The 25,370-nt window shown below is 39.7% G+C and overlaps 1 protein-coding gene across 2 annotated transcripts; it reads right to left on the reverse strand.

Moving 5' to 3' along the window:
• Positions 1 to 1,426: 1,426 nt before the first annotated feature.
• DDX59 (DEAD-box helicase 59) lies at positions 1,427 to 24,710 on the reverse strand. Of its 2 annotated transcripts, none has more exons than XM_034666998.1 (8): positions 24,531 to 24,710; positions 22,708 to 23,634; positions 21,392 to 21,559; positions 17,965 to 18,054; positions 12,000 to 12,251; positions 10,743 to 10,895; positions 10,135 to 10,263; positions 1,427 to 4,608 (listed from the first exon to the last, which is right to left on the reverse strand). In XM_034666998.1, the coding sequence occupies exons 2-8, from the start codon at positions 23,512 to 23,514 to the stop codon at positions 4,345 to 4,347; spliced, it is 1,863 nt and encodes a 620-aa protein (XP_034522889.1). In that variant the 5' UTR covers positions 23,515 to 23,634; positions 24,531 to 24,710; the 3' UTR covers positions 1,427 to 4,344. The 2 variants fall into 2 exon arrangements, with proteins under 2 accessions (XP_034522889.1, XP_002914657.1); XM_002914611.4 differs by lacking the exon at positions 24,531 to 24,710 and adding an exon at positions 24,313 to 24,501 and having other exon boundaries at positions 22,708 to 23,630.
• Between the last annotated feature and the right edge of the window lie 660 nt (positions 24,711 to 25,370).

Genomic DNA, 25,370 nt, shown 5'->3' on the forward strand with positions numbered 1-25,370 from the left:
CTCCCTCTGCCTGCTGCTCCCCCTGCTTGTGTGTGCTCTTTCTCTGACAAATAGATAAATAAAATCCTTAAAAAAAAATAAAAAATAAAATGCTGCCCTAATTTTCACAATTCACTTTACTATTATTACCTGATTCCAAGCACTTAAAGTCCTCTGGAATTCCAATGAAAATATCACCAGGATTCAAAATAGAGGAAAAAACACGATATTTCCTCCCTAATTAAAAAATGTCCCTCTGTTAGCAGATGCTTTGCTTCCCTTGAGCTGTGCTGGGTGATTGAGAGCTCAAGGGGTGACATCACAGTTCAGGTTGCCAGCCCCTCACTGTCATACTGTGAATGTATTCGTGAAGTGCTGAGGAACTGCTTAATCTTTCAGCAGCGGTGTTCCGTACTGTTCTAGTGCGCAGAGAAGGCCGCAGCAGATGGTCCGGGCTTGGGAACAGCGGGAAGAAAGCTGTCGAGTGGACTCAGATGAAGGACACCAGCCAGAAAAGCTCAGATTTGATGCTGCTGTCAACAGGAAACTGCCGAAGGTTTCTGAAACTCTAAAAATATGCTTGTGCTCTGGATTGGAGGAACGCTGGGTGGCGGGGGGCCTGGAATTAGAATGGCCAGTGCAGCGGCGCTAGGAAAATTTAGATTTTGGGTGAAGGAGCCCTGGCCTTCTGTGGCAGCATAAACGTGTGCATTTTGAAAGAAAAACAGGTAGGACTTGGTGACTAAGCAGAAACAGAGACTGGGGAGTGAGGTGAGTCAATGATGACACCACGATTCTGAGCATGACTTGGACATGGTAGCACCACAGGCAGCGGGGAAGTCGGGAGGGGGAATCTGACTTTTTTGTCAGGAAGCTGATGAATTTGGCTCTAGACAGGCCGAATTTGAGCCAAGGTTAGGTGGAAAGTTGAAGATATGCAACTAGGGCACAAGTCAAAGGATAGGATTAGAATTTTATATGAATACAAGACCTGTATATATTTGTATGTGTATATATGTATATGTTTTAATTATAGAATATTTCCAACACATCAAACATAAGCCAAACAGTAATGAACTCCCACGTACCCATCATCGGCTGGCTTCAATAATGATCAGCTCTCAGCCAACTTTGTTTCATCCAGAGTCCCCACCCTGTATTATTGTGAAGCTTATTCCAGACATGGAGAGAGAGATCGATGTACATTAGATTTAAGTACGAAGTACAGGGGCATCTGGCTGGCTCAGTCAGTGAAGCATGCGACTCTTGATCTTGGGGTTGTGGGTTCAAGCCCCACATCAGGTGTGGAGATTATTTAATAAAAAAGAAAAGTTAGGACACCTGGGTGGCTCAGTTGGTTGAACATCTGCCTTTGGCTCAGGTCATGATCCCGGGGTCCTGGGATGGAGCCTCGCATCAGGCTCCTTGTTCAGCTGGGGAGCCTGCTTCTCCCTCTGCCCCTCCCTCTGCTTATGCTCTCTGACAAATAAATAAATAAAAGCTTAAAAAAAAATAAAAGTCTGAAGCACAGAAAATATAGATTTTAGAAGACCTCAGAGAAGTTTAAAGCAAACCCTCTCATCTTACAAACGAGCAAAGCTAAAGATTAGAGATAGTAATGAATTTCCCCTAATTTAAAAAAAAAAAAAGCTGTGGAGCTGTAACTAGAACCAAGTTACCTGCAAACAGTTTTATTAAGTTTTTATCTTTATGAGATGAAATGAGAAAAGTAAGGATGACACGTAAATTCTTCAGAAAGCTGAAATTTAAATTTTTAAAAAATTGTTTGTAAACGTTTTATGAATTAGTATTTGTAAACGCCTTTAAAAAGTAAACATTTGTCTTATATTCACTTTATGTGCAATCCTGTCAAATTAACATCATCTTCACACTAACTTCGCAGAACAAGGGAACTGTGTTTACTTAATTACCATTGGTTGGTTTTCATACTGTGGCCCTACAGCCTCTGGGGTCACTCTAAGTGTGCCTGGGAGACAACAAAGGAGTCCTATCTGTCCGGAGTCAGTTTACTTTTGGCTGCCAGGAAAGTCACCTTGAATGACACGTCACCTCTCGCATCAGGCCTACCTACATTTATGGAGCAAGCTTTGTGTAGACTGTGGTGAGCAGAAAATGTAACATGGCATAAGAGGTGTGTTGATATTAATTCCATAGAAGGGGGCGAGCTGAGTAACATTCAGCCTGCCAAAAAAAAAAAAGTATACTTTTATCGGGAAATATGACAGCTCATCGATCCAACTTTGATTTATAAAAGTAAATTAATCAGTGTGAGCCAGAGTTTAAATACATGGCAATGTTCTTTGTGAAGATGAGGGGAAGCCAAAAACAAACTTAGGCTTTTTAAAAAAAATTCTGATTTAATCCTCATGATGAGCTTGTGAGTTTGTGGCTCGCTCCCCCACCGTTTCAGTCACCTGCTGCCTTAAGGAAGAGAGAATTTCAAAGAGGGTGGTCAGTAATGGCCAATGCAATAGCGAAGTTCAAAATGAGAGCTGGCAGAACTTCGGGTTGTAAGAAGGCAAATGAAGGACACGGGTCGTGGTGGGAACAGAAGCCAGACAGCCAGCAAATTAAGCTGACCAGTGAGGTTACATTATTGCCCAATACTATTTATTTTTGATTAAATATAGTCTTTTAGGGTGCCTGGCTGGCTCAGTTGGCAGAGCACACAACTCTTGATCTTGGGGTTGTGAGGTCAAGCCCCATGTTTGGCATGGAGGTTACTTAAAACAAATGGTAGTGCCCATTGGTGATGGTTTAAAAAGTTCAATAAAGGGACACCTGGGTGGCTCAGTCGGTTAAGCGTCTGCCTTTGGCTCAGGTCATGATACCAGGGTCCTGGGATCGAATCCCGTATCAGGATCCTTGCTCAGTGGGGAGCCTGCTTCTCCCTCTGCCTGCCATTCCCCCTGCTTGTGCTCTGACAAATAAATAAAATCTTTCAAAAACAATTCAGTAAAGATTTTTAAAAATACGCAGTCTTCTAAATATGTTGATTTGCAAATCTCTCTTATAACTATACTGCTTTTATTTATACACAAGTTTGAGTCTAATGGAAAAGTGCCCTTTCTCTAGTGAGTATTACGAACACTTTTAAGGCCTCTTTTATATGTTGAGGATCGTGATAACGCTTTGATTTCAACTCTCAATGTACCTCTGCTACAGCACTCTGGACCTTAATAGCTGCCTTTTATCCTTGAAACTGAACATACTTTCACTTGACAGCAAACTTAGAAACAGGGTGGAGAGAGCCAGAGTCTTGAGGGTTCATGTTCTTTGGGGAACTTCTGACCCCATGCTTTCCTTTGGGTGGAGACAACATTAAAAAACTATCTACACATGGGGTGCCTGGATGGCTCAGATGGTTAAGCCTCTGCCTTTGGCTCAGGTCATGATCTCCAGGTCGTGGGATGGAGCCCCACGTTGGGCTCCCAGCTCAGTGGGGAGTCTGCTTCTCCCTCTCCCTCTGCCTCTCCCCCTGCTTATGTGCCGCTCTCCCTCAAACGAATAAGTAAAATCTTAAAAAAAAAAAAAAACTATCTACACAGACTCTAGTTAGTTATATAAATCTCTGTCACAGCCTTTTGGGGAGGATGTTTTGGATATAAAGCTTAAGTGTCAATGTTTATGTAACATACTATCTAAATCCTGCAAGTAAATGGACACCAGCAGTTTTTAAAGAAATGAAAGTATTGATGCATCAAAGCAAAACATCTATTGTTTTCTTCTAGTATTTATCAGTTGAATTAGCAAACTGAAATTAACATAAAACTCTAAGTAGTAACATTAACATGACTTGACATTATTTTGATAAGACCATATTAAATATAACATAAACTTATATTTACCAAGCTGAAGGAAAACAACTAAGAATAAAATAGATATTTCATATTTATCTTTTAAAAGAAGTACCGACCATTTCTTCCCCTTTCCATCATTTACTTTCTTCCTAACATTCATTTATTCAACAATAATCCAAGCGCCGATGGGCTTGCAGCGCTGCGGGGACACTCAACAAAAGCATCGCCATTCTGAGTCCGACTCCTTGCTGTGCAGGTTCCTGGTTCTCACAGCAGCTCCAGGAATATTTATTGAGGAAAAATCGAGGCTTTGTCTAAACAGAAAAAATCTTATTTTATTTAGCAATTCATTTTCTGATTTTTTTACTTAGAATTAAAAGGGAAATAAATACAATACTGTGGTATAAATGAGATTCAATTTAAAAAATTTAAATTATGTTAAATTTTTTTGTTTCATGTACATGTTGCATTTACTCAAACCATATGGTTATACAGAAATTTCACTCATAATACACAATAAAAAATTGTTCCGTGGTATCACGAGTCATTTTTGAGAATGACTTTTATCATGTTTTCTAATGATGTCCATAAGATTAGCTCCTGTAACCAGATCATTCTGTGTCTGTTTATCTTTCTGTTGTTCCTTTCTTTTCTGGTCATGAAGATAGGGGGAATTTAGTAACTGTGGGGGCAGAATGGATCCTGTGGGCTTCACTCTTTTTGCAATATCCCAGAAGAGTCTTTTTGAATTGTTATTGATGAAAGTAATTGCTGTTCCATGTTGGCCTAATCTCCCCACTCTTCCAACCTGAAATGAAATGCAAAGGACATTTTCAAAATGTTCATATAAAACCTTAATGTCTCTTGAAAGAAAACGTAGATTAGCATTTAAAGAGGCTTTGCTAAGATTAACATTCATTCACAAAGCATCTTTTTGAATTGTACATCTCAATGTACTTTGTGAAATCAATTTAGTAGACTGCCACCGGCATATTTTTAATGAAATAGCTCAAACAGAAATATCAAAGTGACCACATATAATACAAGTATCGTTTGTGAAACTTGTGTTTCAGTTATGTATTGTGTGTGTGGGTGTGTGTGTGTATGTAGGGGTGGTAATGACATGAAGATGCTTCTTACTGTGGGTAGGTTAAGGTAAAAATTTTTCAAAAGTTACTGCTTTTAGAGCAAGAGGACTATTTGCTTTAGAGTACCTCAGTGCCTTTGAAATGTGAGATTTAAGCAAATTCATTTTTGCGTAGTTATTTCGCATTTTGATAAAATTAAATGGACACAAATTGGTGATGGAAACACATGATAAGAAACAAAATTTACTTGTTTCCAAATATACTGAGAAGCTCTTCAGAAGAAGGGGGTAAATATACAGTCATGGGCAATTTCTGCTCCTTAATTGAAATGGAGAACTTAAAGTCTAGATTCAGAGTATTTAAATTAGTCGTTGCCAATATATAGGACATTTTTAATGTTGTAAAAAAAACAAAACAAAACATGGCCCTCTAGGGAATGAGACTGGGAACAAGTAAGGGAAGGAATGTTGTTTTATTTAATTATGTTACTGAATTTTTCCAATAAGACTAAAAATTAATACAAAATATAGCTGTACTCACATACTGGAAGAAAATATTTGCAAACCATGTATCTGGTAAAGGTTTTCTAAGAATATATAAAAAACTTTTACAAGTCAACAATAAAAGGACAACCCAATTTAAAAATGGGCAAATAATTTAAACAGACACTTCTCCAAGGAAGATACACAAATGGCCTGTATGTACATGAAATGATGCTCATTAGTCATTAGGGAAAATGCAAATCACAACACAAAGAGGGGGGGCCTGGGTGGCTCAGTCAGTTAAGTGTCGGACTCTTGATTTCGGCTCAGGTCACGATCTCAAGGTTGTGAGACAGAGCCCTGCATTGGGCTCAGCACCCAGCACAGAGTCGGCTTGTCCCTCTCCCTTCCCCTCTACCTACCCCCTGTGTACTCTCTCTAAAATAAATAAAAATAAAATCTTAAAAAAAAAAAAACACAAGGAGATATCACTTCACACCCACTAGGGTGGCTTTAATTAGAAAGATAAATAGGTGTTGGTAAAGATTTGGAGAAACTGGAACCCTCATATATCACTGGTGAGAATGTAAAATCGTGAAGCCACATTGGAAAAGGGTCTATCAGTTCCTCAAAATGTTACACACAGAATTATGACCCAGCAATTCCATTCCTAGGTGTATGCCCAACAGAAATGAAAATAAACAAATGTTGGCAAAGATGTGCAGAAAAAGGAACCCTTGTGCTCTGTTAGTTGGAATGCAAACTGGTACAAGCCTCTGTGGAAAACAGCATGGAGTTTCCTCAAAAAATTAAAAATAGAATTACCATATGATCTAGTAATTTCACTACTGGGTATTTACTCAAAAGAACAGGAAAACACTAATTTGAAAAGAGATATGCACTCCTATGTTTATTGCAGCATTATTTACAATAGCCAAATTATGAGTGTCCATCCATAGATGAATGGATGAAGAAGACATGGTGTGTGTGTGTGTGTGTGTGTGTGTGTGTGTGTGTGGTGTGTGTGTAGAGGAGTATTACTTAGCCATAAAAAAGAATGGAATCTTGCCATTCATAACAACATGGTTGACTCTAGACAGTATAATGCAAACTGAAATAAGTCAGTCAGAGAAAGACAAATACCATATGATTCCACTCATATGTGGAATTAAAGAAACAAAACAAATGAACAAATTAAAAAAGAGACAAACCAAAAAATAGACTTTTAACTATAGAGAACAAACTGATGGTTATGGGGAGGGGTGAAATAAGTGAAGGGAATTAAGAGTACATTTGTCATGATGAGTACTGAGTAATGCACTGAATTACTGAATCACTATATTGCACACCTGAAACTAATACAACACTGTATGTTAACTATACCAGAATTAAAAAAAAAAAAGAAATGAAAACCTATGTCCACACAAAAAAAAATTGTACATGAATGCTCACAGCGGCATTATTCACAGTAAACAAAAAGTAGAAACATGCTAAATGTCTAGCAACTAATGAACAAGGAAAGGTGGTATATCCTTTCAATGCAATATTATGTAGCAATACAAAATGTACTGATATATGCTACCATATGAGTGAAACCTGAAAACATTGTGATCAGTGAAAAAAGCCAGAGAAGACTACATGCCATATGATTCCATTTATATGAAATTTCTAGAAGAGATAAATCTATAAAGACAGAAAGTAGAGTAGTGGTTGATTAAAAGTGTGTGTGTGTGTACGTGTGTGAGAGAGAGATGAAGAATGGGGAGTGATTGCTGATGCGATGGGTATGGGGTTTTCTTTTTGTGATAAAAATGTTCTAAAATTGACTGGCAATAGCTGCACAACTATATGAATATACTAAAAACCACTGAATTGTACACTTTCAAGTGATGAATTATATCAACTGAGACATAATTTATTCTGAGATATTTTATACGGAGACATAAGCTTTTTAAAAAAATAACTGCAATAGTCTACAAACTCTAAAAGATTTAACAAATTCAAAATTATTTTGCAGAAGCTCCTTGCCCCTAAATTAAAAGCAGACACATAGGGGCACCTGGGCGCCTATGTCAGTGAAGAGTCCAACTCGTGGTCTCAGGGTTGAGATTGAGCCCCGCATCATCGAGCTCCATGCTCAGTGGGGAGTCTGCTTCTCTCCCTCTCCTTCTGCCTCTCCCCCCACTCTGCATGCACTCTCTCTCTAAAATAAATAAATAAATCTTTAAAAGCAGACACATAAGAATACCTACTATAATTTAAAATACACATATCCTAGGTGCCTGGGTGGCTCAGTCAAGTGAGCATCTGACTCTTGGTTTCAGCTCAGATCATGATCTCATGGGTCCTGAGAGTGAGCCCCCAGTAGGGCTCTGCACTCAGCGGGGAGTCTGCTTGTCTGTCTCCCTCTGCTCCTCCCCCCACTCATGCTGTCCCTTTCTCCCTCTCTCAAATAAACAAAATCTAAAATAAACAAATAAATAAATCTTAAAAAAAATACATGTATCCTAAAAAAACCAAATATAAATAAAATAAAATAAAATAAAAAAATAAAATACACATATCCTTCGACCTAGCAGGTCTCCTACACATTTCTCTTACAAATACACTGCATGAAAGGCATAACTATATAGGGGGATGTTCAGTGCAGCATTATTATTATTTTTATAAATAGGCTCCATGCCCAGTGTGGAGCCCAACATGGGGCTTGAACTCATGACCCTGAGATCAAGAACTGGGCTGAGATCAAGAGTCAGATGCTTAACTGACTGAGCCACCCAGGTGCCCCATGCAGCATTATTTAATAACAGAATATTGGAAACATTTGATTTCCATCAAACTATAAAGGATTTATTCAATAAATTATGACAATCCATACAATAGATTACCATGCAGCAATGAAAACAAATCAAGCCCAATTAAACAAGTAAAAACACTTAAAGAGTTTAGAACAGTGCCTGGCTATATATATGGTAAGCATTTCATATACATTAATATTTTTAAAATGGTACCTATTATGTATGCTAATAAGGAAAGATGCCTAATGAATGTTTAATAAAGAAAGCAAGGCATAGACAGTTGGTGTAATATGGTCCCATTTATGTAGTAAGTGTAACAGGGTATGCATGTATTTGTGCATAAATAGGCATTTATATATTCTGTACCATTAACTGTCATGACTACTCAAAGGTAGGAGGGCTATCTTACAAAGACCTATTTTTCATTTTGGGGTGCCTGGGTGGCTCAGTCAGTGTGGCATCCAACTCAATTTTGGCTCAGGCCATGATCTCAGGGTCGTGAGATCGAGCCCCATGTTGGGCTCCACGTTCAGCAGGGAATCTGTTATAGATTCTCTCTCCCCCTCTGCCCCTCCCTCTGCATGCACATGTGCATGTGTTCTCTCTCCCTAGAATACATAAACCTTAAAAAAAAAACCCATAAAACAAAGACTTATTTTTCATTTTATATCTTTTGTTATTTGCATTATTTCTCACTGCGTATATTCATACTTTAATTACTGAAGCAAGCAAGCAAACAATACCCTGCTACAGAACTAGAAAAGCAGGATATGGGGCCATTCTGAGTAGAAACTCCACAAACTTCAACATCCCCTGAGGCCACTGCTCAGGGTGCACTGTGAATAACTGAGACCCACAGGGTTGACCGTGGGATAGAAAGAAAAAGTTAAATAATCAGCATATTCTATTTAAGAAGCAAAGAAACTTCTTAAGTATCTTAATATTTTACATAACATAATAAAAAATTATTATAAAAAAGTATCTTAATATTTTAGAAAGATTACCATCCAAAATCATTAAAAGTTTGAAAGAAAGTAAACTTCAGCGATTGGAGCAATCCCCTCCTGAGTGATAATCGATTCCTTGATGCACAGGTACGTGGAGTGGCACCAAGCAAGAGAGGCACTGCTATATTGCTAAGTACAAATACAACCGACAATGCATTCAAGGCACTAAAAGCGATTCAGTGGGTGATCCAACTAAATGTGGCATTCAGAGGTAATTCTAAGAACATGACAGAAAGCCTTTACTTGAAGAGTCTGTAAGTGATGCCGGAGAAGGAAGACAGGTAGCAGTCAGAAAGATAAGGTGACGCTAAGAGAAAGCTCTATTTCTGCTGGAAAGAAGAGCTGCTGTTATCTCTGGCAGCAAAATAAAGAAACAAAACTTTAATAGGTGAAAGTCTAGAACAAATAAGGATATGAAGAAGAGATGAAGACAAGATTCCTAAAAAAAACCAAATACTTAGACGGATCAATTTTATTTTGGCTAGATATATTAACTTAAAACAAAGCCTTTTTTTTTTCCTGATTATAAAAACCATTTAATATGCTTACTGAATAAGAAATATAAAGGAAGTAAAAATAAACCAAGAAACTACTTAAATATTTTTTAAACTAACATTTTAGGTTATTATTTCTAATAATTTTTAACCCATTTTAGGCATACATATAGTTTTTTAAAACAAAATTTAGTTTATATCCATATATACATATTTTTAAAGATTTTATTTTTAAGTAATCTCTGCTCCCAACAGGGTGTTCGAACTCATAACCTGAGATCAAGAGTCACGTGCTCCACCAAATGAGCCAGTCAGGCGCCCCATACATACATGTTTTAAAAACAAAATGATGTAAGAGCTTTTTTTATGTCTATGACAAAACTTTCTTTTTCTTTTTGGTTACCATTCTATTGGCAATGCCTTGCCCAAGAAAACTCACGGTGGAAACATGTAAAATCTCTTTACCTGATGCACGTACTCATCCATACTTGAAGGCATATCGAAATTGACAACCAGCTTGACACTGATCAAGTCTAGGCCTCGTCCCAGGACTCCTGTGCTCACCACAACTTCATAGTCTCCTTCAAGTAATCCCTTCCCCACAAAGCAACACAATTCATTATTCAGAATTTATCTTATGTGGTTTTATATAATTCAGATATCTTTTCTTTTTTCAAAACTTTCTTCAATATTGTTGTTGCTGTTATCTTTTCAATAAGCAACGGTCTTGGTATACCTGAGAAACGTATGTAGTTTAAGTTCTGCCCGGCCCCTCCCCATCCCCTGCATCAATTTTTTTCTATTAATATACTCTGGCAAACTTTTCCAAGGGTGAATTCCTGTTCTGCCCCAGTCTAAACTGACCCGATTTCAGAAATGGTGGATTCTGAATTAGGAATCTATTTAGTAGATTAATCCCGTAGGTAACAGGCTTATTGCTCCCTGAGCAAGACGAACAACCAGCTCACAAGTCACTGCCTGCCTGAAGTGCTTGCAGTCAGTAAGACAACGTCTGCTTTAAAAACCAGCTGGTAATATGGGGTCCCTGGAAAGGAGAATGCTGAGTGCCGAACCTTCAGTATATTTTTCCTTTCTGTTTGTGATTTCTCCGAATGTATAGATACGCTTTTTAGACCTGTGATTTTCTGCACTGCCTCGCTCAAGAGATCTGCTCCCAGCTTGCAGTCCACAAATACTAACACTGGAGGCTTGAAGAGTTTCTTATCCTGAAAAATGAAAAACATGTATTTAAAATTATTCATAGAACATAAATTACAATGAGAAGTTTTTCTGAAAGCATTATTATAAGCTAGTTATCAATAGGTTTGTAGAGGAAAAATGAGTGTTAAAAAGAGTGTTTTCTTTAAAATATGCAGAACAGAAGCATAAAAGTCTACTGCCCTTACATTTCTCTATTATTTCATTATTATTGCAAAAATAATTTTAAAACTTTGAGTGCAATTTTAAATTTTAAATACCGTTCATAAATAAATACAAACTGTATTTAACTTAATACTTCATTTTTTAAATTAATTTTTTTAAGAGAGAGAGAGAGACCACATGCACGAGCTGGGGGAGACAGAGAGGGAGAGAGAGAATCTTAAGCAGGCTTCACCCTGAGCGAGAGAGGAGCCCAACATGGGGCTCCATCTCAAAACCCTGAGATCATAACCTGATCTGAAATCGAGTCAAATGCTTAACTGACTGAGCCACCCAGCTTTATACTTTATTTTTAAGTAACTGTGCTGACACATTATCACCCACTTAATAAATTTGTGTTTAAACAAGTTACTGCTGGGACATCTGGGTGGCTCAGTCGGTTAAGCATCTGTCCTCGGCTCAGGTCATGATTCTAGCGTCCTGGGATCAAGCCCCACATCGGGCTCTTTGCTCAGCAGGGAGCCTGCTTCTCCCTTTGTCTACCATTCCCCCTGCTTGTGCTCTCTCTCTCTGACAAATAAATAAATAAGATCTTAAAGAAAATAAACAAGTTACTGCTAAAAAATTCTATTTCTCAAGGACAGAATGGCCAAGAAAGAACCTGTCTTTATCTGATACATAAAATTACTAAAAATTTTTGAAACAAAAAAACATTATTTAGGAATAATCTTGATACTTAAATGTCTTTCCATGACACAGAAAATAAAAAGCAACCCTGCATCGACACAGCATTTATTTGATCCCCAAAGAATCCCAAAGGAAAGCAACTTATTATTAAATATCTATAGTAAATTCCCCAAAAGCTGCATCTAAAAATCGTTGTCTTAAGAACCTTGAAAGAAAGATGCAAACACAATCTACAAAACAGGGTTGACTGCTTTACTACTCACATTTAAGATTTCAAATAATTTCTTCTTTTTGGCTGGTTCTTCCACCCACAAAATAATCTGGCGCACACTGGAACAGGGCAGGTTCTTTTCCCCAGTGACGATTCTCACAGGATTACGCAGAAGCTGGCTCGCTAGTTGCTCTATGCTAGTTGGAATTGTAGCTGAAGCTAAAATGGTCTGACAGTCATTAGGAACGTTTTCCAAAATGTCAAGCACTTGCTGTTGAAAGCCCATCTTTAACATGGTATCAACCTAAAATGAAATCATTTTAAAGTTAGTCCTACTTGACATTAAAACCCTGAGCCACCCAAGGAAAAAACGGATATGATTAAGAACCTAAAAAATCAAAAACTTTTACACAGAATATACCACAATGTCAAAAGATAAAGAATTGGGAAAAAATATATTTATATAAAATTATATATTTTATATGTCTTTAGTGATATACAAAGATTTTTATGGCATTATTAATAGTGGCAACAAATATATAAACCCTAAATATCCATCAATAGGGGATTTGGTAAATACAATACGGTAGATCCATCCACATAATGCAACCTTATGCTATCATTAATTATGAGCGGAAAGTCCTTTATTAAGTGATAAGGAGTCATTACTAGGAGGAAAAAAGCAAAGTACAGAACACTATATATAATGTGATACCATTTGTATATACACTCAAGAAACTTAATTGCTAACTCTGGGGAAAAGGCTTGCAGGCTGTGGGAGGGAATGCAATTTAATTTTTCATTTTACAGCTTTTTGCAAAGCTTGGGGCTTTTTTTTCTACCATGGACATATATATTTATAATAAAATATTAAATTAAAAAAATTTAATATTGAGGGCTTTCGCTTCTGTATATACTTCTGCATTGCTAGTTTTAAAAAACAATTTATGTATTACTAAGCAAACAGAAGAAAAAATTTTAAGTTAGTGTTGCTTTAAAATAATGAAAGATAAAGGCTATCTTGATTTTTAAATACAATCCAGGTGTCTATAATTTTGAAAAATAAGAGTATTTACACTAAAGCATTGTATTTTTGTTGTTTTTTTTGTTTTGTTTTTTGTTTAAGTAGGCTCCATGCCCAATGTGGGGCTTGAACTCATGGCTCTGAGATCCAGAGTCCGAAGCTCTACTGACAGAGCCAGCCAGGCACCCCTAAAGCATTGTATTTTTAAGTGTCCACTAACGTGGAAGATTGAACACTAGTTTTAATATTATTCATTCTATGACATTTAAAAAATCTAGTCATGATGACCTAGGTTTGATCCTGGCTCTACCTATGACCTCAAATTAAGCATGCTAATGAATGGCTGTACGCCTCAGTTTTTCCTTTTACAAATGAGAATGATAATAGGAACTACCCCATAGGGCTGTTATGAGGATTAATGAGATAAAATACATAAAACACTCGGGAACACGCCCACAGCATGGTAAGTCTCAATGTTTCAATTTACCATGGGACACAGAGCATGTGCGCATGCACACGGTAGTCTGTCTTGCAAACACCCCTGCTTTTTCCTCAATAATCCCACTAAAGCCCCCCTCACCTCAGGAGGTGGCCTTGCTTCTCCTGGTTCAGAAAACAGACAGGCCATCAGAAATAAATCTGCCCAGTTTCTCTTCTCACCCAAGCTTCCCTGCATCTAAAATGTTTACACGAACAAGCCCCAAATCCAGCTGCTTCTCTCCAGCTCACAGTTGAGACTCCTCCTCATCCTGTCACCCCCACACCAGAAGCCATCCACCCCAGGCATCCAGAATCTTCTAGAACATAAAACATCTCTGTTACTCCTCTGCTTAACCCCTCCAGTAATTTCCCATCACACATAGAATAAAACCCAACTGCTAAGCACAGCCTGAAGTCCTACGGTATTCATCATCGCCTACCACTCCTCCATGTCAGGCCCCACCCTGCTACACCAGCCTTCTTTCTGTCCCCAGCTACCCAATGCTCGCTCCCACATTAGCTCCTGCACGTTGGCTCTTCTGTCTGAAGCAGTCTGTACTCCAGATGGATCTTCGCTTGGCTGGCTCCTTCTTGTTCAGGTCTCAGCAGAAAGGTCACTCAGTGAGCTCTCCTCTGACACTAACCTAACTCCTCAGTTGTCTGTATCACACGACCTGTGTACCAACATTTGTCATGGCTTATCTCACTTTCCACCGTATCCTCAAAACCAAGGACAGTGTCTAGCACATAAAAAGCCCTAAAAATGCATCTGATGAACAAACAAGCCTTCATTAATTCTAAGCACTGAGAAAGCACTATCTGTCAGGCAGCTTGCTAGTCAGTGGGTCCCAAATCTCCCTAAAGACAAGAATCACCTAGAAGGAGTTTTTAAATATTCCTGGACTCCAACTCAGGGCTACTGAATCGGAATATCCAAGTAAGAGATCTGGTCTTCTATTACATTCACTCAGCACACTGGGTGATTCTTACCACCAGGGAAACTTAGACCAATACTGTGCTTCACTGCGGGGATACAGCAGGGAACATAATACAAGAGAAATGATACAGTCTCCACACAGGTCGACAGAGCAGAGAGGGAAGAAAGCCTGAAGTCTATCTGGGGGGCTGACGGAAGGTTTCAGAGCCATGGACACATAAAGAAGGAAAAGCAGGTAGATGGGATGGGAGAAAATTCTAGGCTAAAGGACAGATATGCGGAAGACACAGAAGAGTGACCGAGCAGATTTTTCTAATTCTAAAGGAATTACCTTAGTCTCCATGACTGACCATTCCGGTATCTTCACCCTCCTCTCGAAACAGTGGCCTCTCTTTTCAGGGGTATTACTTGTTCTCTGTTCCTTCCTGGTCTCTCAGACTACTTCTCTGTTTACAGACTCATCTTCAAACTCCACAAGCAGACATTTAGCCCCAGTCCCTGTCCCTCTCTAACTTTCCTCCCTTGGAGAAACCAGTGTGGCTCATGGATGTTAATGCCCATTTCTCGTATCCATACAATATCTCCCCTTCATCCACCATTCACAAGAAATCCGACATTTCTAAAACCAAACTTAAATATTATTGTCAAACCCCAACCCATACCCACTTGTCCTTTACTTAATATCAAAGGCACAACCAGAATCTATAAAGTCCCCTCCACCACCTTCTTCTTCATCTTCTCTCATACTCAGTCATCAGAAGATTCATGAATGATTTACAGCGATTCTCAGATGTACTCATGCCTCCCACTGCCTCCGCCCCGTCCCTGACCCTGCTCACCTCTTGTCTGGGTTGCCAGCCATTCTGTCCCACAGCTTCTTTCATCTTTAAATTCTCTTGCACGGAGCAACAGAATAACCTTGCTAAACCACCACTTTCCACATGTGACACCCCAACTCAATAATTTAGAAAGCCTCTTTGTTTCCCACATCAAGTCCAAAATCCTCTGCCTTCCTTCCAAGGCCTCTATAATTTGACCCCACCCTAACTACCCAACTGCACTTCCTACTACTTCTCAGGAAGAATGCTTCAAGCTGGCTGGTCTCTCTGTGCTTCTGCTTGGCCTTTCTGGCTCTGCTTGTTAGCTTCTTCGCCTGGAATACTTGATACGTTTTCTAGTTTTCTAAATCCTTTTCCATCTGTGGACGACCAGGTCACATCCCATTACAGTGGAGAAGCCATTTTTTACGGTGCCAATTCACGCATTCTCTCATTTCTCCTTCTTACCTTAATTGTCCTGAACAATTAGCATATCATACACAGTCCCATTACTTTACTAACAGCTTATATCAGGAGTCAGCAAACTAAGGCTCTTGGGACAAACACAGACCTTCATGTGTTTTTGTAAATAGAGCTTCATGGGAAAACAGTCACACCCAATTATTTACCTACTATCTATGGTTGTACTGAGCAGTTGCAACAGAGACCATGTGGTCCCCAAAGCCTCAAAAATTTACTATGTGGTCCTTTACAGAAAGAGTTTGCCACTCCCTGGCCTGCATCACACCTTTCAGCACTTTTGTATTTCAGTATAGATAATAATGTTCTTGCCTTTATTTCAAGTGTTATGTCTTTTTCTCCAGTAAGATTTCAGCACTTTGTAGGCTGGAATAATATTTAAAATTTCTTTGTGATGCCACCCCAAATGACCCAGAGTTGGTCAATCTGTACAGCACTTCTGTGCCAACGTCAGTTTCAGCACATGACCAATTACGTTGTTTACCAGCTCATTTCCTTAAATGCTGAGGAGCTGGGACAGAGGCTGCACAGAGCAAGTACTCAGAACAGGTTTGCTGAATGACTACTCCTTCTGTATTCCGAGCACAGCACTGAGGTGCCCTGTGAAAGTTCGTTCATTGGCCAAAGTGAGAATGCTGTGGAGAGGGGCAAGCAGGAAGGGAACCTAACTTTAAAATCTGTATGAGGGTCATTTTTCAGGCTCACAGCATGGTGAGAACTTCAGAACACATGGGCTTATCAACAACGGGAAGCCCACCCGTACCTGCAGGGTGGAAGTAAGTCTGATGATAATCAGATGCAATAAATCAGCTGAAACAAAAGGCACACCAGGAAAACGCTGACTTGGCAGTCCTTTTTAAAGGACTGAAAAATAGTTCATAATAGCCAAGGTATGGAAACAACCCAAGTGTCCATCAGCAGATGAACAGATAAAGAAAATGAGGTGTATAAATATTCAGACTTAAAATTCCTTCATTTTTAGTAAGGTGGATGGACCTGGAAGACATTATACTCAGTGAAGTAAGCTAGACAGAAAAGGACAAATACTATATGGTATCACTTGTATGTGGAATCTAAAAAAGTTAAAAGTAAGAAAATAAAAGTCAAATTCATAGAAATTAGGAGAAAAATTACTGCCAGGGGCTGCAGAGTGGGTAAAAGAGGAAGAGGTCTGGGGTTAAAGGGTAAAAACTTTCAGTTACAGAATAGATAAGGTCTGAAATCATAACACGGTTACCATAGTTGATACTGTATTGTAGAACTGAAATTTGTTAATGGAGTAGAATTTAAATGCTCTCTCTCTCACACACACACACAAAGTAAATACATAAGAAAAAAAAACAAAAAAATGATAAAGGACTGAATAACATTACATTTATATAGGACTGTTCAGTCTATGAGACACGTTCACAATCATTACTCCATCCTTGCCACAACTCCGGAAGATTAAATGACTTGCCCAGCGTCCCACAGTGGGTGGAGTAAAGGCTCAAATCCCAGTCTCACGGATCTTACTTATGTGTTCTTTCCACATCCTCTGGTACCCACAGAAGGCAGGCCCCATTGCCATCACTGGTCAGTCCCTGGACCCCACATTTCTGATCACTGCTGAGCCCCTGCTCTGTCACGGCTGGTGGCATATGTGTGAATGTGGGCGTGCGATGCACGGCAGGCAGAACCGGCCTGTGCCTAGTCTGGGCGGACACATGGCTTTCTGTCCTCATGCCTGTTCACATGGTGGAATATCATCAGATAATAACATACTTATTCCACCTTACTAAGCAAACTGAAACTATAAAAATGCCTATATGCTCTATGTCACACTGAAAATCGCAACCACAGACACCTATGTCCACATAGAAAAAAATACAAAAGGTCATCCAACAAAGCATTAGCTACTTCCAAAATCCCTCTTAATAGTTATTTGCCACGGACGCATTTATTTTTGTAGACAAATGATAGCCAGTGTCAAATGTTTAAAACACTTATCACTGAGAATATAACAGGTGTTGGATTTGTGTTTTCTGTCACTGAGGAAAAGACAGCTGACTGTATTTATTAATGTGGTTTAATTTAGTCGCACTATAGGTTAGCTGCAGTGCCACACAGAAAGCAGCTTAAGAATGACTACTGCAATTAAAAAAAAAAAAATTCCCTGAATTTTTTTTCTTTTGGGAGAGAAAAATGCCTGAACACACGGTGAGATTACATAACTATAATACACTCTTCATAGACTATGTAAAATCACGTGACTTACGTTCTAAACCACACTACTTACTTCATCTACTACTACAATTTTCATACCACGGAGTTCTACAGAGCTCTGTTTTATTATATCCAGAAGTCGCCCAGGAGTTGCTATGATAACCTGAAGAACAGAGAAAAGGAAAAAAAAATTAGATAATATTCCTTCCTTCTTTCTATCTATACTTACTGAGTGGCTAATACGTGCCAACCACTGGGTTGAGTACTCAGAATGCAATGATGATTAAGTCACACATAGTCTCTGCTCTCATGAATCTCATAACACAAAGAAAGGAACAGATAAAACAAATAAATGCTCATGAGGTCAGTATAGTATGCAATGAATGGAGGCATCTATCCAGTCCCAGCTAATATATAAGCTAAAATCTAAAGAAGCAGTGGGAGCTGGTGAGGAGAGGATGGAGGGAAAACATCCTAGAACCTTCTGAAGCTGGCAGGCCACTGACGCTTCCACAGGGTGAAGAGGGGCGAGAAAGCCTTGGATGAGGCTTGAAACCAGGCAGAGGCCAGACCAGGATGGGCCTTGCAGGCAGGCCGGCCGCTATTTGGCTCTGTCAACAACTGCAAATCCCTCAACCTCTTTGGGCCTCTGCTGTTTTGCTTTTAAATTGAAAGGTTGGACTCAATGATTTCTAAAGTTGCTTAAGGCTCTTAACACTTTTATAATATATTAGTTGAAGCAGTGGTTAAAAGCAGGGCCTGTTTAGTCAAACTTCAGTAGGGATCTTAGCTCTAGCACTTAATCATGGTGTGAGTCTCTGTTCTCACATTCATAAAATGGAAATGATAATAATTACTGTGAGGATTAAATGAGACAGTGCCTGGTGTAAAGTATAGTAGAGTTACAAATGATCTAATAAATTCAATTGTATTCCACTTTCCAAGGACACACCAATACAATGGTGAGGGATCACGGAGAATGATAAAGTTTCAGGGTTGTAAGGATTTTTACCTACAGAAATACAGAGTTCCGCGTAGTTTCTTCATAAATACTGTAAAGATTTAAATCTGTTTTAATTATTGTGAACTGAGTTCATCCCTTCTGTTCCTATTCCATTTTTCCCCCTCTTTCCCCCACTCTTTTAGTATGGGAATTCTCTTGAATTTTAATAAACATATATAAACTTAATAAAGTCTAAAGTAAGTAAACATACTTATCTTTTTTTTTGAACAATCAAGGGCAAACAATTTAACACCAATCACAACAACTTACCTGCACTTACATGCTACAGTTGGCCAGTATTTTACTTCCATTTTTTTTAAACCCACAGATTTTTCATCATCACTTTTTATTTAGTCAATGTTTGTTTACATTTACCCACACGCTTACTATTTTCTTTGTTCTCCATTCTTTCTTTGGTACCACGCCTTCCTTTCCAGAATCATCTTTTTTTTTTTTTTAAGATTTTATTTATTTATTTGACAGAGATAGAGACAGCCAGCGAGAGAGGGAACACAAGCAGGGGGAGTGGGAGAGGAAGAAGCAGGCTCATAGCGGAGGAGCCTGATGTGGGGCTTGATCCCAGAACACTGGGACCATGACCTGAGCCAAAGGCAGACGCTTAATGACTGAGCCACCCAGGCACCCCAGAATCATCTTCTCTATATGCAGAATACCTTAGTTTAGTGTGCTTTTAGATAAATCTACTGGTAATAAACTCTCTCAGTTTTGTTTATCTGAAAAGGTCTCTATTTTGCCCTGGCTATTGAAAGATCACTTTGTTGAACAGATTTTTCAGTTATTTTTTCTCAGAGGGCGTCTGTGAAAGACACGGCCTGGCATGGGGAATGGGAGAGGCAGTAGGCTGATGAGGGGGCCTCCGGAGAAAGGTGACCCTGCACAGGGGGTTGCGGTCTAAGGGGGTAAAAAGGGTGCAGGGTGGAGTCTAGGCAGGAAGGCATCACTGTGGGGCAGGGAACAGAGATGAGAATGGGCAAATGGTTACATATAAGATGGTTGAGCAAGTAAATAAATACATAAAAGATAAGAGGTAGCAGGTATAAAATGCCAAAATGAATCTTGCTGTGTTGAATTAGAGTTGGAAGTATCGACATGAACTCATGGTCTATGACAAATGTAGATGTGGAAATACACACTTATGGAATATTCTCTCCTTCTATTACTCAGAAGTTCTAGAAGCAATGATAACTTAACAGCAGAGAGCAACAGCAATGAGCCCAACCAAGAGCCCAGATCTTGGTTTCTAAGTACCATCCTCTACCAAAAGGAATTATGGGCTCATGATTCCAGGGTTGAGCCAAGGAAAGAACAATGTAAGCATGAATGTCTTCCTCAGATAGAATGAAACAAAGTGTTTCAAGAATGATGCGGATATAAAAAAGGACACAGAAACCAGTTTCACAGTGCTTCCACTGCTCAAACTGGGGACAACTAGAGAACGAAAACAAATAACAGCGATAACAGATTATAATCCTTTAAATATAATAGGTAATCATGAGTCATATTGATATATATATATATAAAAGAATACATTGGAAATTTGGTAAAGCACAAGAAATTTACAGTATGAAACTACTCAAAATACTTAACTAAATACAAAGGGAAAAAATAAACTTTACAGTTACTTTACAGATATATCACTAGTAAAAGAACAAACAAAATGCATATCATCTAAAAGGATGCAATGAAAAGAACAAAACATCCCTTCCATGATATTCCTTTCAAAGATACGTAACTTGAATCTAACCAATTGAGGGACCTTCTTCAAAGTAAGCAGTTTATAATCCTTGAAAGTATCAAGATCATGGAAAAAAAAGCAAAGACTGAAGAACTGTTCTAAGCTGAAGGAGATGAAAGAGACAGGACAGCTACATGTAAAATGTGGTTCTGAACTGGATTCTTGTGCTATTAAAAAGAAAAGTTGACGGGACGATTAGTAAAACATGAATGGGCTCTGAAGAGTCAATGACAGCAATGTTAACTCCTGAAGCATTCCAGCGTATCAATGTTAATTTCCTGATCCTGTAACTGTATTGTGGTTACATGGGATAATGTTCTCATTTGTAGGAATCACACTGTAAAGTATATTAGTTATGGATCCTTAGAAAAATGCCATCTTTCTGAGATTCAACTTCTCAACTGTGAAAGATGGGATATGCCCACCCACCCTCAAGAGCAAATGTGATGATTAAAAGAGATAATGCACGTTGAGAACATCCAACAGTACTTGGCATATGACAGGCACTCAATAAACTGTGTTCCTTTCCGATATAAAACAACCTTTAAAAAAATTATGACTTACTTGGCAAGAGTTTAAAGGTCAACCTATAAAAACAAAAACAAAATTAAATAAAGGCTAACCTAAAATCACTCGTCCATGTTCCTCAAGGGCAAAAACAAAACACCACCACCAAAAAAACCCTAGCTCCCATACTGCTTATAATACTTTTCAAAGGCATTTTATCAAATTGGTGCTTACCTTCACATGTTGTCGCAAACGATAAAGCTGTGGGGGTAAGGGTAAGCCCCCTACCAGAAGCACGGTTTTCATGCGTGGCAGACCACTCATCAATTCTTTAGCTTGGCTCTCTATCTGAATGGCTAACTCTCTTGTTGGTGTAAGAATGAGGGCAGATGGAGTTTTGCTCTGCAAAGATGTGAAAAACAAGTCTAAAAGTGCCAGCAATTAATTCCTGCAGATATGGACTAAATCTTCAAAGTGATTCTGGGAGTGTTCCCATCAGCCCAACTGGATGTGAACCCTCCTGCCTACTGCTCACGGCAGACTTTCTCTCCAAAACCACCGTAAATTGAACCCTTCCTTATATAACAGATATACAGTGAAAGGTCAAAACTGGGGCCAGGGAAAAGCGCCCGCAATAACCAGGGTGGGAAAACTGAAGGTCAAACAGACCCTGCAATCTCTAATCACACTCCTCTGAAGAGAAAACCGTGAAGATCTGGTTAAAGCCTGGTATTCCACCCTTGATAATGCCCCCCAACCCCCCACCTCTCCTGTAGATTCACTTCTTTGTCCAAAGAACTTACTGTTATAAAAGTCCTATTTCCTGCCCTATAGCTCTATTTTGGACATCCAGTGAGTTTTACTTATATTTTGAACATCTGATGCTTTCTTTAATTTTTTCCTCACATTATCTTCTACAGTTCTTTAGTTTTCCAAATTTTCCTCCTTTACCTCTCGTCTCTTCGCCTACGTTTGACACTGGTTTCCCTTCCTGCCCTACTTCAGACCTCAGAGACTCACTAGTACTTAGCAAATATGTCAGTTAAATTAATTACGTGTGGGGGTGCCTTGCACACTATACACTAACAAGTAAAGTAAGGTAGCATTATCTTAAGATGAACCATGAATCACATTTAAGTGTGTATTTTGTATTTTTAAATAACATTCCAACTTTGGTATAAATCAGTTTTTTCAAAACACAAAATCCAAGGAGGCTAAATTGACACAAAAATTGCAGGTCATCCAGTCAGCAGGATTTTTTTTTTTTCCCTCCAAAGCAAAAGTTTATTTCTCGAATAGAAAATGTGTTGAAAGAAAATATTTTGTAAGGAAAGCGATTTTTAAGACCTTCAATGAAAAGATCTTTGGTTCAATCCGATGAAAGAAAAATTCCCTAAAATTGTTTTTCATACAAACTACTATCAGAAGCAAAATCACCAGGAGCGCTAATGACTGAAGTTATAGTTTCAGTTTGTGGTTTTAACATAGTTAAGAATGAAACGTGGTATACACCTGACTTGTTTCTGAGAGTAACGCGTGCGAACTCTTACCTCACATAAAGCTCGGGTGATAACAGGAAGAAGAAAAGCAGCCGTTTTTCCTGAGCCAGTATCGGCACTGGCCAGAATGTCTCTTCCCAGAAGTCCCACAGGGATCATCTGCATTTGGATGGGGGTTGGAACTTCATAGCCTGATTTCTTCAAGTTGTGATTCAAGGCCTCAGGGAAACCACAGTGCTCAAAGTCAATAATGGGTCTGGTGACATCTTGCCCTTGAACTACAATTCCTAGCTGCCGTTTAAGATTTTCAATTTGGTCTTCCTGAAGGTTCAAAATAAAGGGGTGCTCTTTATAGACATAAAAAGCATTAAGTGGAGGCTCTGGCCCTGAATCCACTTTCTGCGGATCACTGAGTTTTAATCTTTCTTCCTTTTCCTTTACTTGCAGAAGATGTTTTGCTTTACATTCCAAACTACACACATCTTCATCCGTCTTATCACAGATGTACTCTCCGTAACGACCACAAACAACACAGACAGGTTCCCCAGGTTCTGCCCAGCGCTGTGTTTTGGAAAATGACTTAACAGGCTCTTCAGAAAGATCGCTATCCTTTGCATCCTGCTCAGGTCCAACCAAACCAACCTCAGCCAACTGGCCAGCTGTACCGGGGAAAGGGCGTGGTTCCGGGCTGTGCCTGTCTGATCGCGCGGCTTCTTCTGTAGCTAACGCATGGGCCGCATCACCTCTGCCTTCATCCAGCTGAGGGTCTCCTGCATCTGGTTTAATTTTCTTAGCTGCACAACTTTTGCCATCATCATTAGCATTCCTCTTGATTTTTAGAGATCTTGGAACAAACATCCTCCAGTATTCTGTTGAGGAAATTATATAATGAGATTTATTTCGCCCTCAATAAAGTTCACATAGGAAGCACCATATGGTTATCCTGGAGTCAGCCTGGTGTCCCTGGGCTTTGCCTGAAAGGAATCAAAGAAGGCATCATGACACTACTTATAGCAAGCTTTTCTTTCATTCACAAATTTCCTCTGGTGGAAAAAAAAAAAGAGTCCTTTTCCTTATACATGGGAGTGGTGAAACTGCGCACACCACTTCACGTAGCTTTGTGCATACAGCCTGCTTCTGTTTACTGACTACTTGCCCTTTGAAATACCAATATTATAGAAATTCTGGACTAAATCCTATTACGTTTTCACAAAAGAAAACAGGAGGTATCGATACTTCACAACTGGGATCTTTAAAATCAAAACCAGAAAGCACAGAGAAAAATGCTATTTTGATGTAATGAGTAACACTTATGTATTGCTCTCTGTTCCAAGCACAGTGCTTAGTGCTTCACACGTGAACCTCATCTTCACAAGCTTGTATATAGTACCACCCCCGCACAGGCATACATATACATGATTTTTCACAAGAGGAGCCTTGGCCAGCTAGATTAAGTGGCTTGTCCAAACTCACACCATTACTGTATTAGAACCCGGGCAATCTTGGGCTCTAGAGCGCAAGCTCTCTACCACTGCTATGCCCATTTCCACCAAAAATGCTTTTGCAAAATGACTGTGGATTGTGAAAGGCTTTTTGGGGGACTATTAAATATACTAATAAGCATTTTTCTCAAAAAGAATTCTTGGGCTAAATTACCAGATTCAATTTTTCCAGAAAAATTCCAACAAGAAACGCAACCGAAGATCTAGAATTACGATCCTAGTACTCTCCGGGATTACTCAGGGAACGTCAAGGAGGTTGGGGGACGGACGGCTCTAGGCCAGCAGGAAGAGCCTGGAACTCAAGGTCCTCAAACGGCGAAACGGAACCGGCTCCTGCTGGGCGGCCCGCGACTCCTCCCGTCGCGCGCTCCCGNCCGCGTCCGCTCCCGCAGGGGGCCGGCTTCCCCCTCCAGGTGCTGGGCCGAGCTTCCTGCCGACAGGCCTGGATTCGCTTGGTCACACTACGGTTCGGAGGGCGTGCGGAGCGCAGAATCCACTTCGGGTTTTGGGAAAAGATCGCGGCGCGCCTTAGCGAGACGGGGAAGGCGGGGTACCGCGGGAGGCGGAGCTTGGCTGGGAGCTGGCGGGGGCGGGAAGAACGAGGGGGCGGGGCCTGGGAAGTTCCGCGTCTTTCCACGCCCTCTTCCCGGCTCCTGGCAGCTGGTAAATTTCGGAGCCTGGTTGGAGCGGGCCAGGTTCTGCAGGGCGGGGCAGGTTTGGGGATCCTCTTGGAAGAATTTACGTAATCGAGTGGGCCGGGACTGGTGAAAAACAGTCTGACGCCCGGAAAGACTGAAGCTGGTGCCGCGGGAGCCTGGTACATTTAGAAAGTGGGAAGTCTGAGTGTAAAAGGGAGGGGCAGAAGCCTCAGAGGCCTGAAAACCCATTCTGCTTTTAGCTCGCAGAAAAACACTGAAATTAAACGGAATAAATTTAATCCGGTGCATTTGATATACTGGATAATATTTCCATACTACCACACCCCACCCAACACCAAAAAGAAGATAACACAAAGTCACGACTCTTGGTCCCTATGGATTTCCGTTTCTCTGTTTTGCTCGACTCTGGAGCCACGTGCCCCAAGCAGCTGATAGTTGAGAAGGGATGGGGAGAAAGCAGGGAGAGATCCCTGAAGCAGAGGTTGACGACTTAAATATTTTCAGTTTTAACTACTTAAAAATATTTCCAGTCTAATATTTGATGCATGCAAAA

Source organism: Ailuropoda melanoleuca, chromosome 8, assembly GCF_002007445.2.
Source record: "Ailuropoda melanoleuca isolate Jingjing chromosome 8, ASM200744v2, whole genome shotgun sequence".
NCBI lineage: Eukaryota > Metazoa > Chordata > Mammalia > Carnivora > Ursidae > Ailuropoda > Ailuropoda melanoleuca.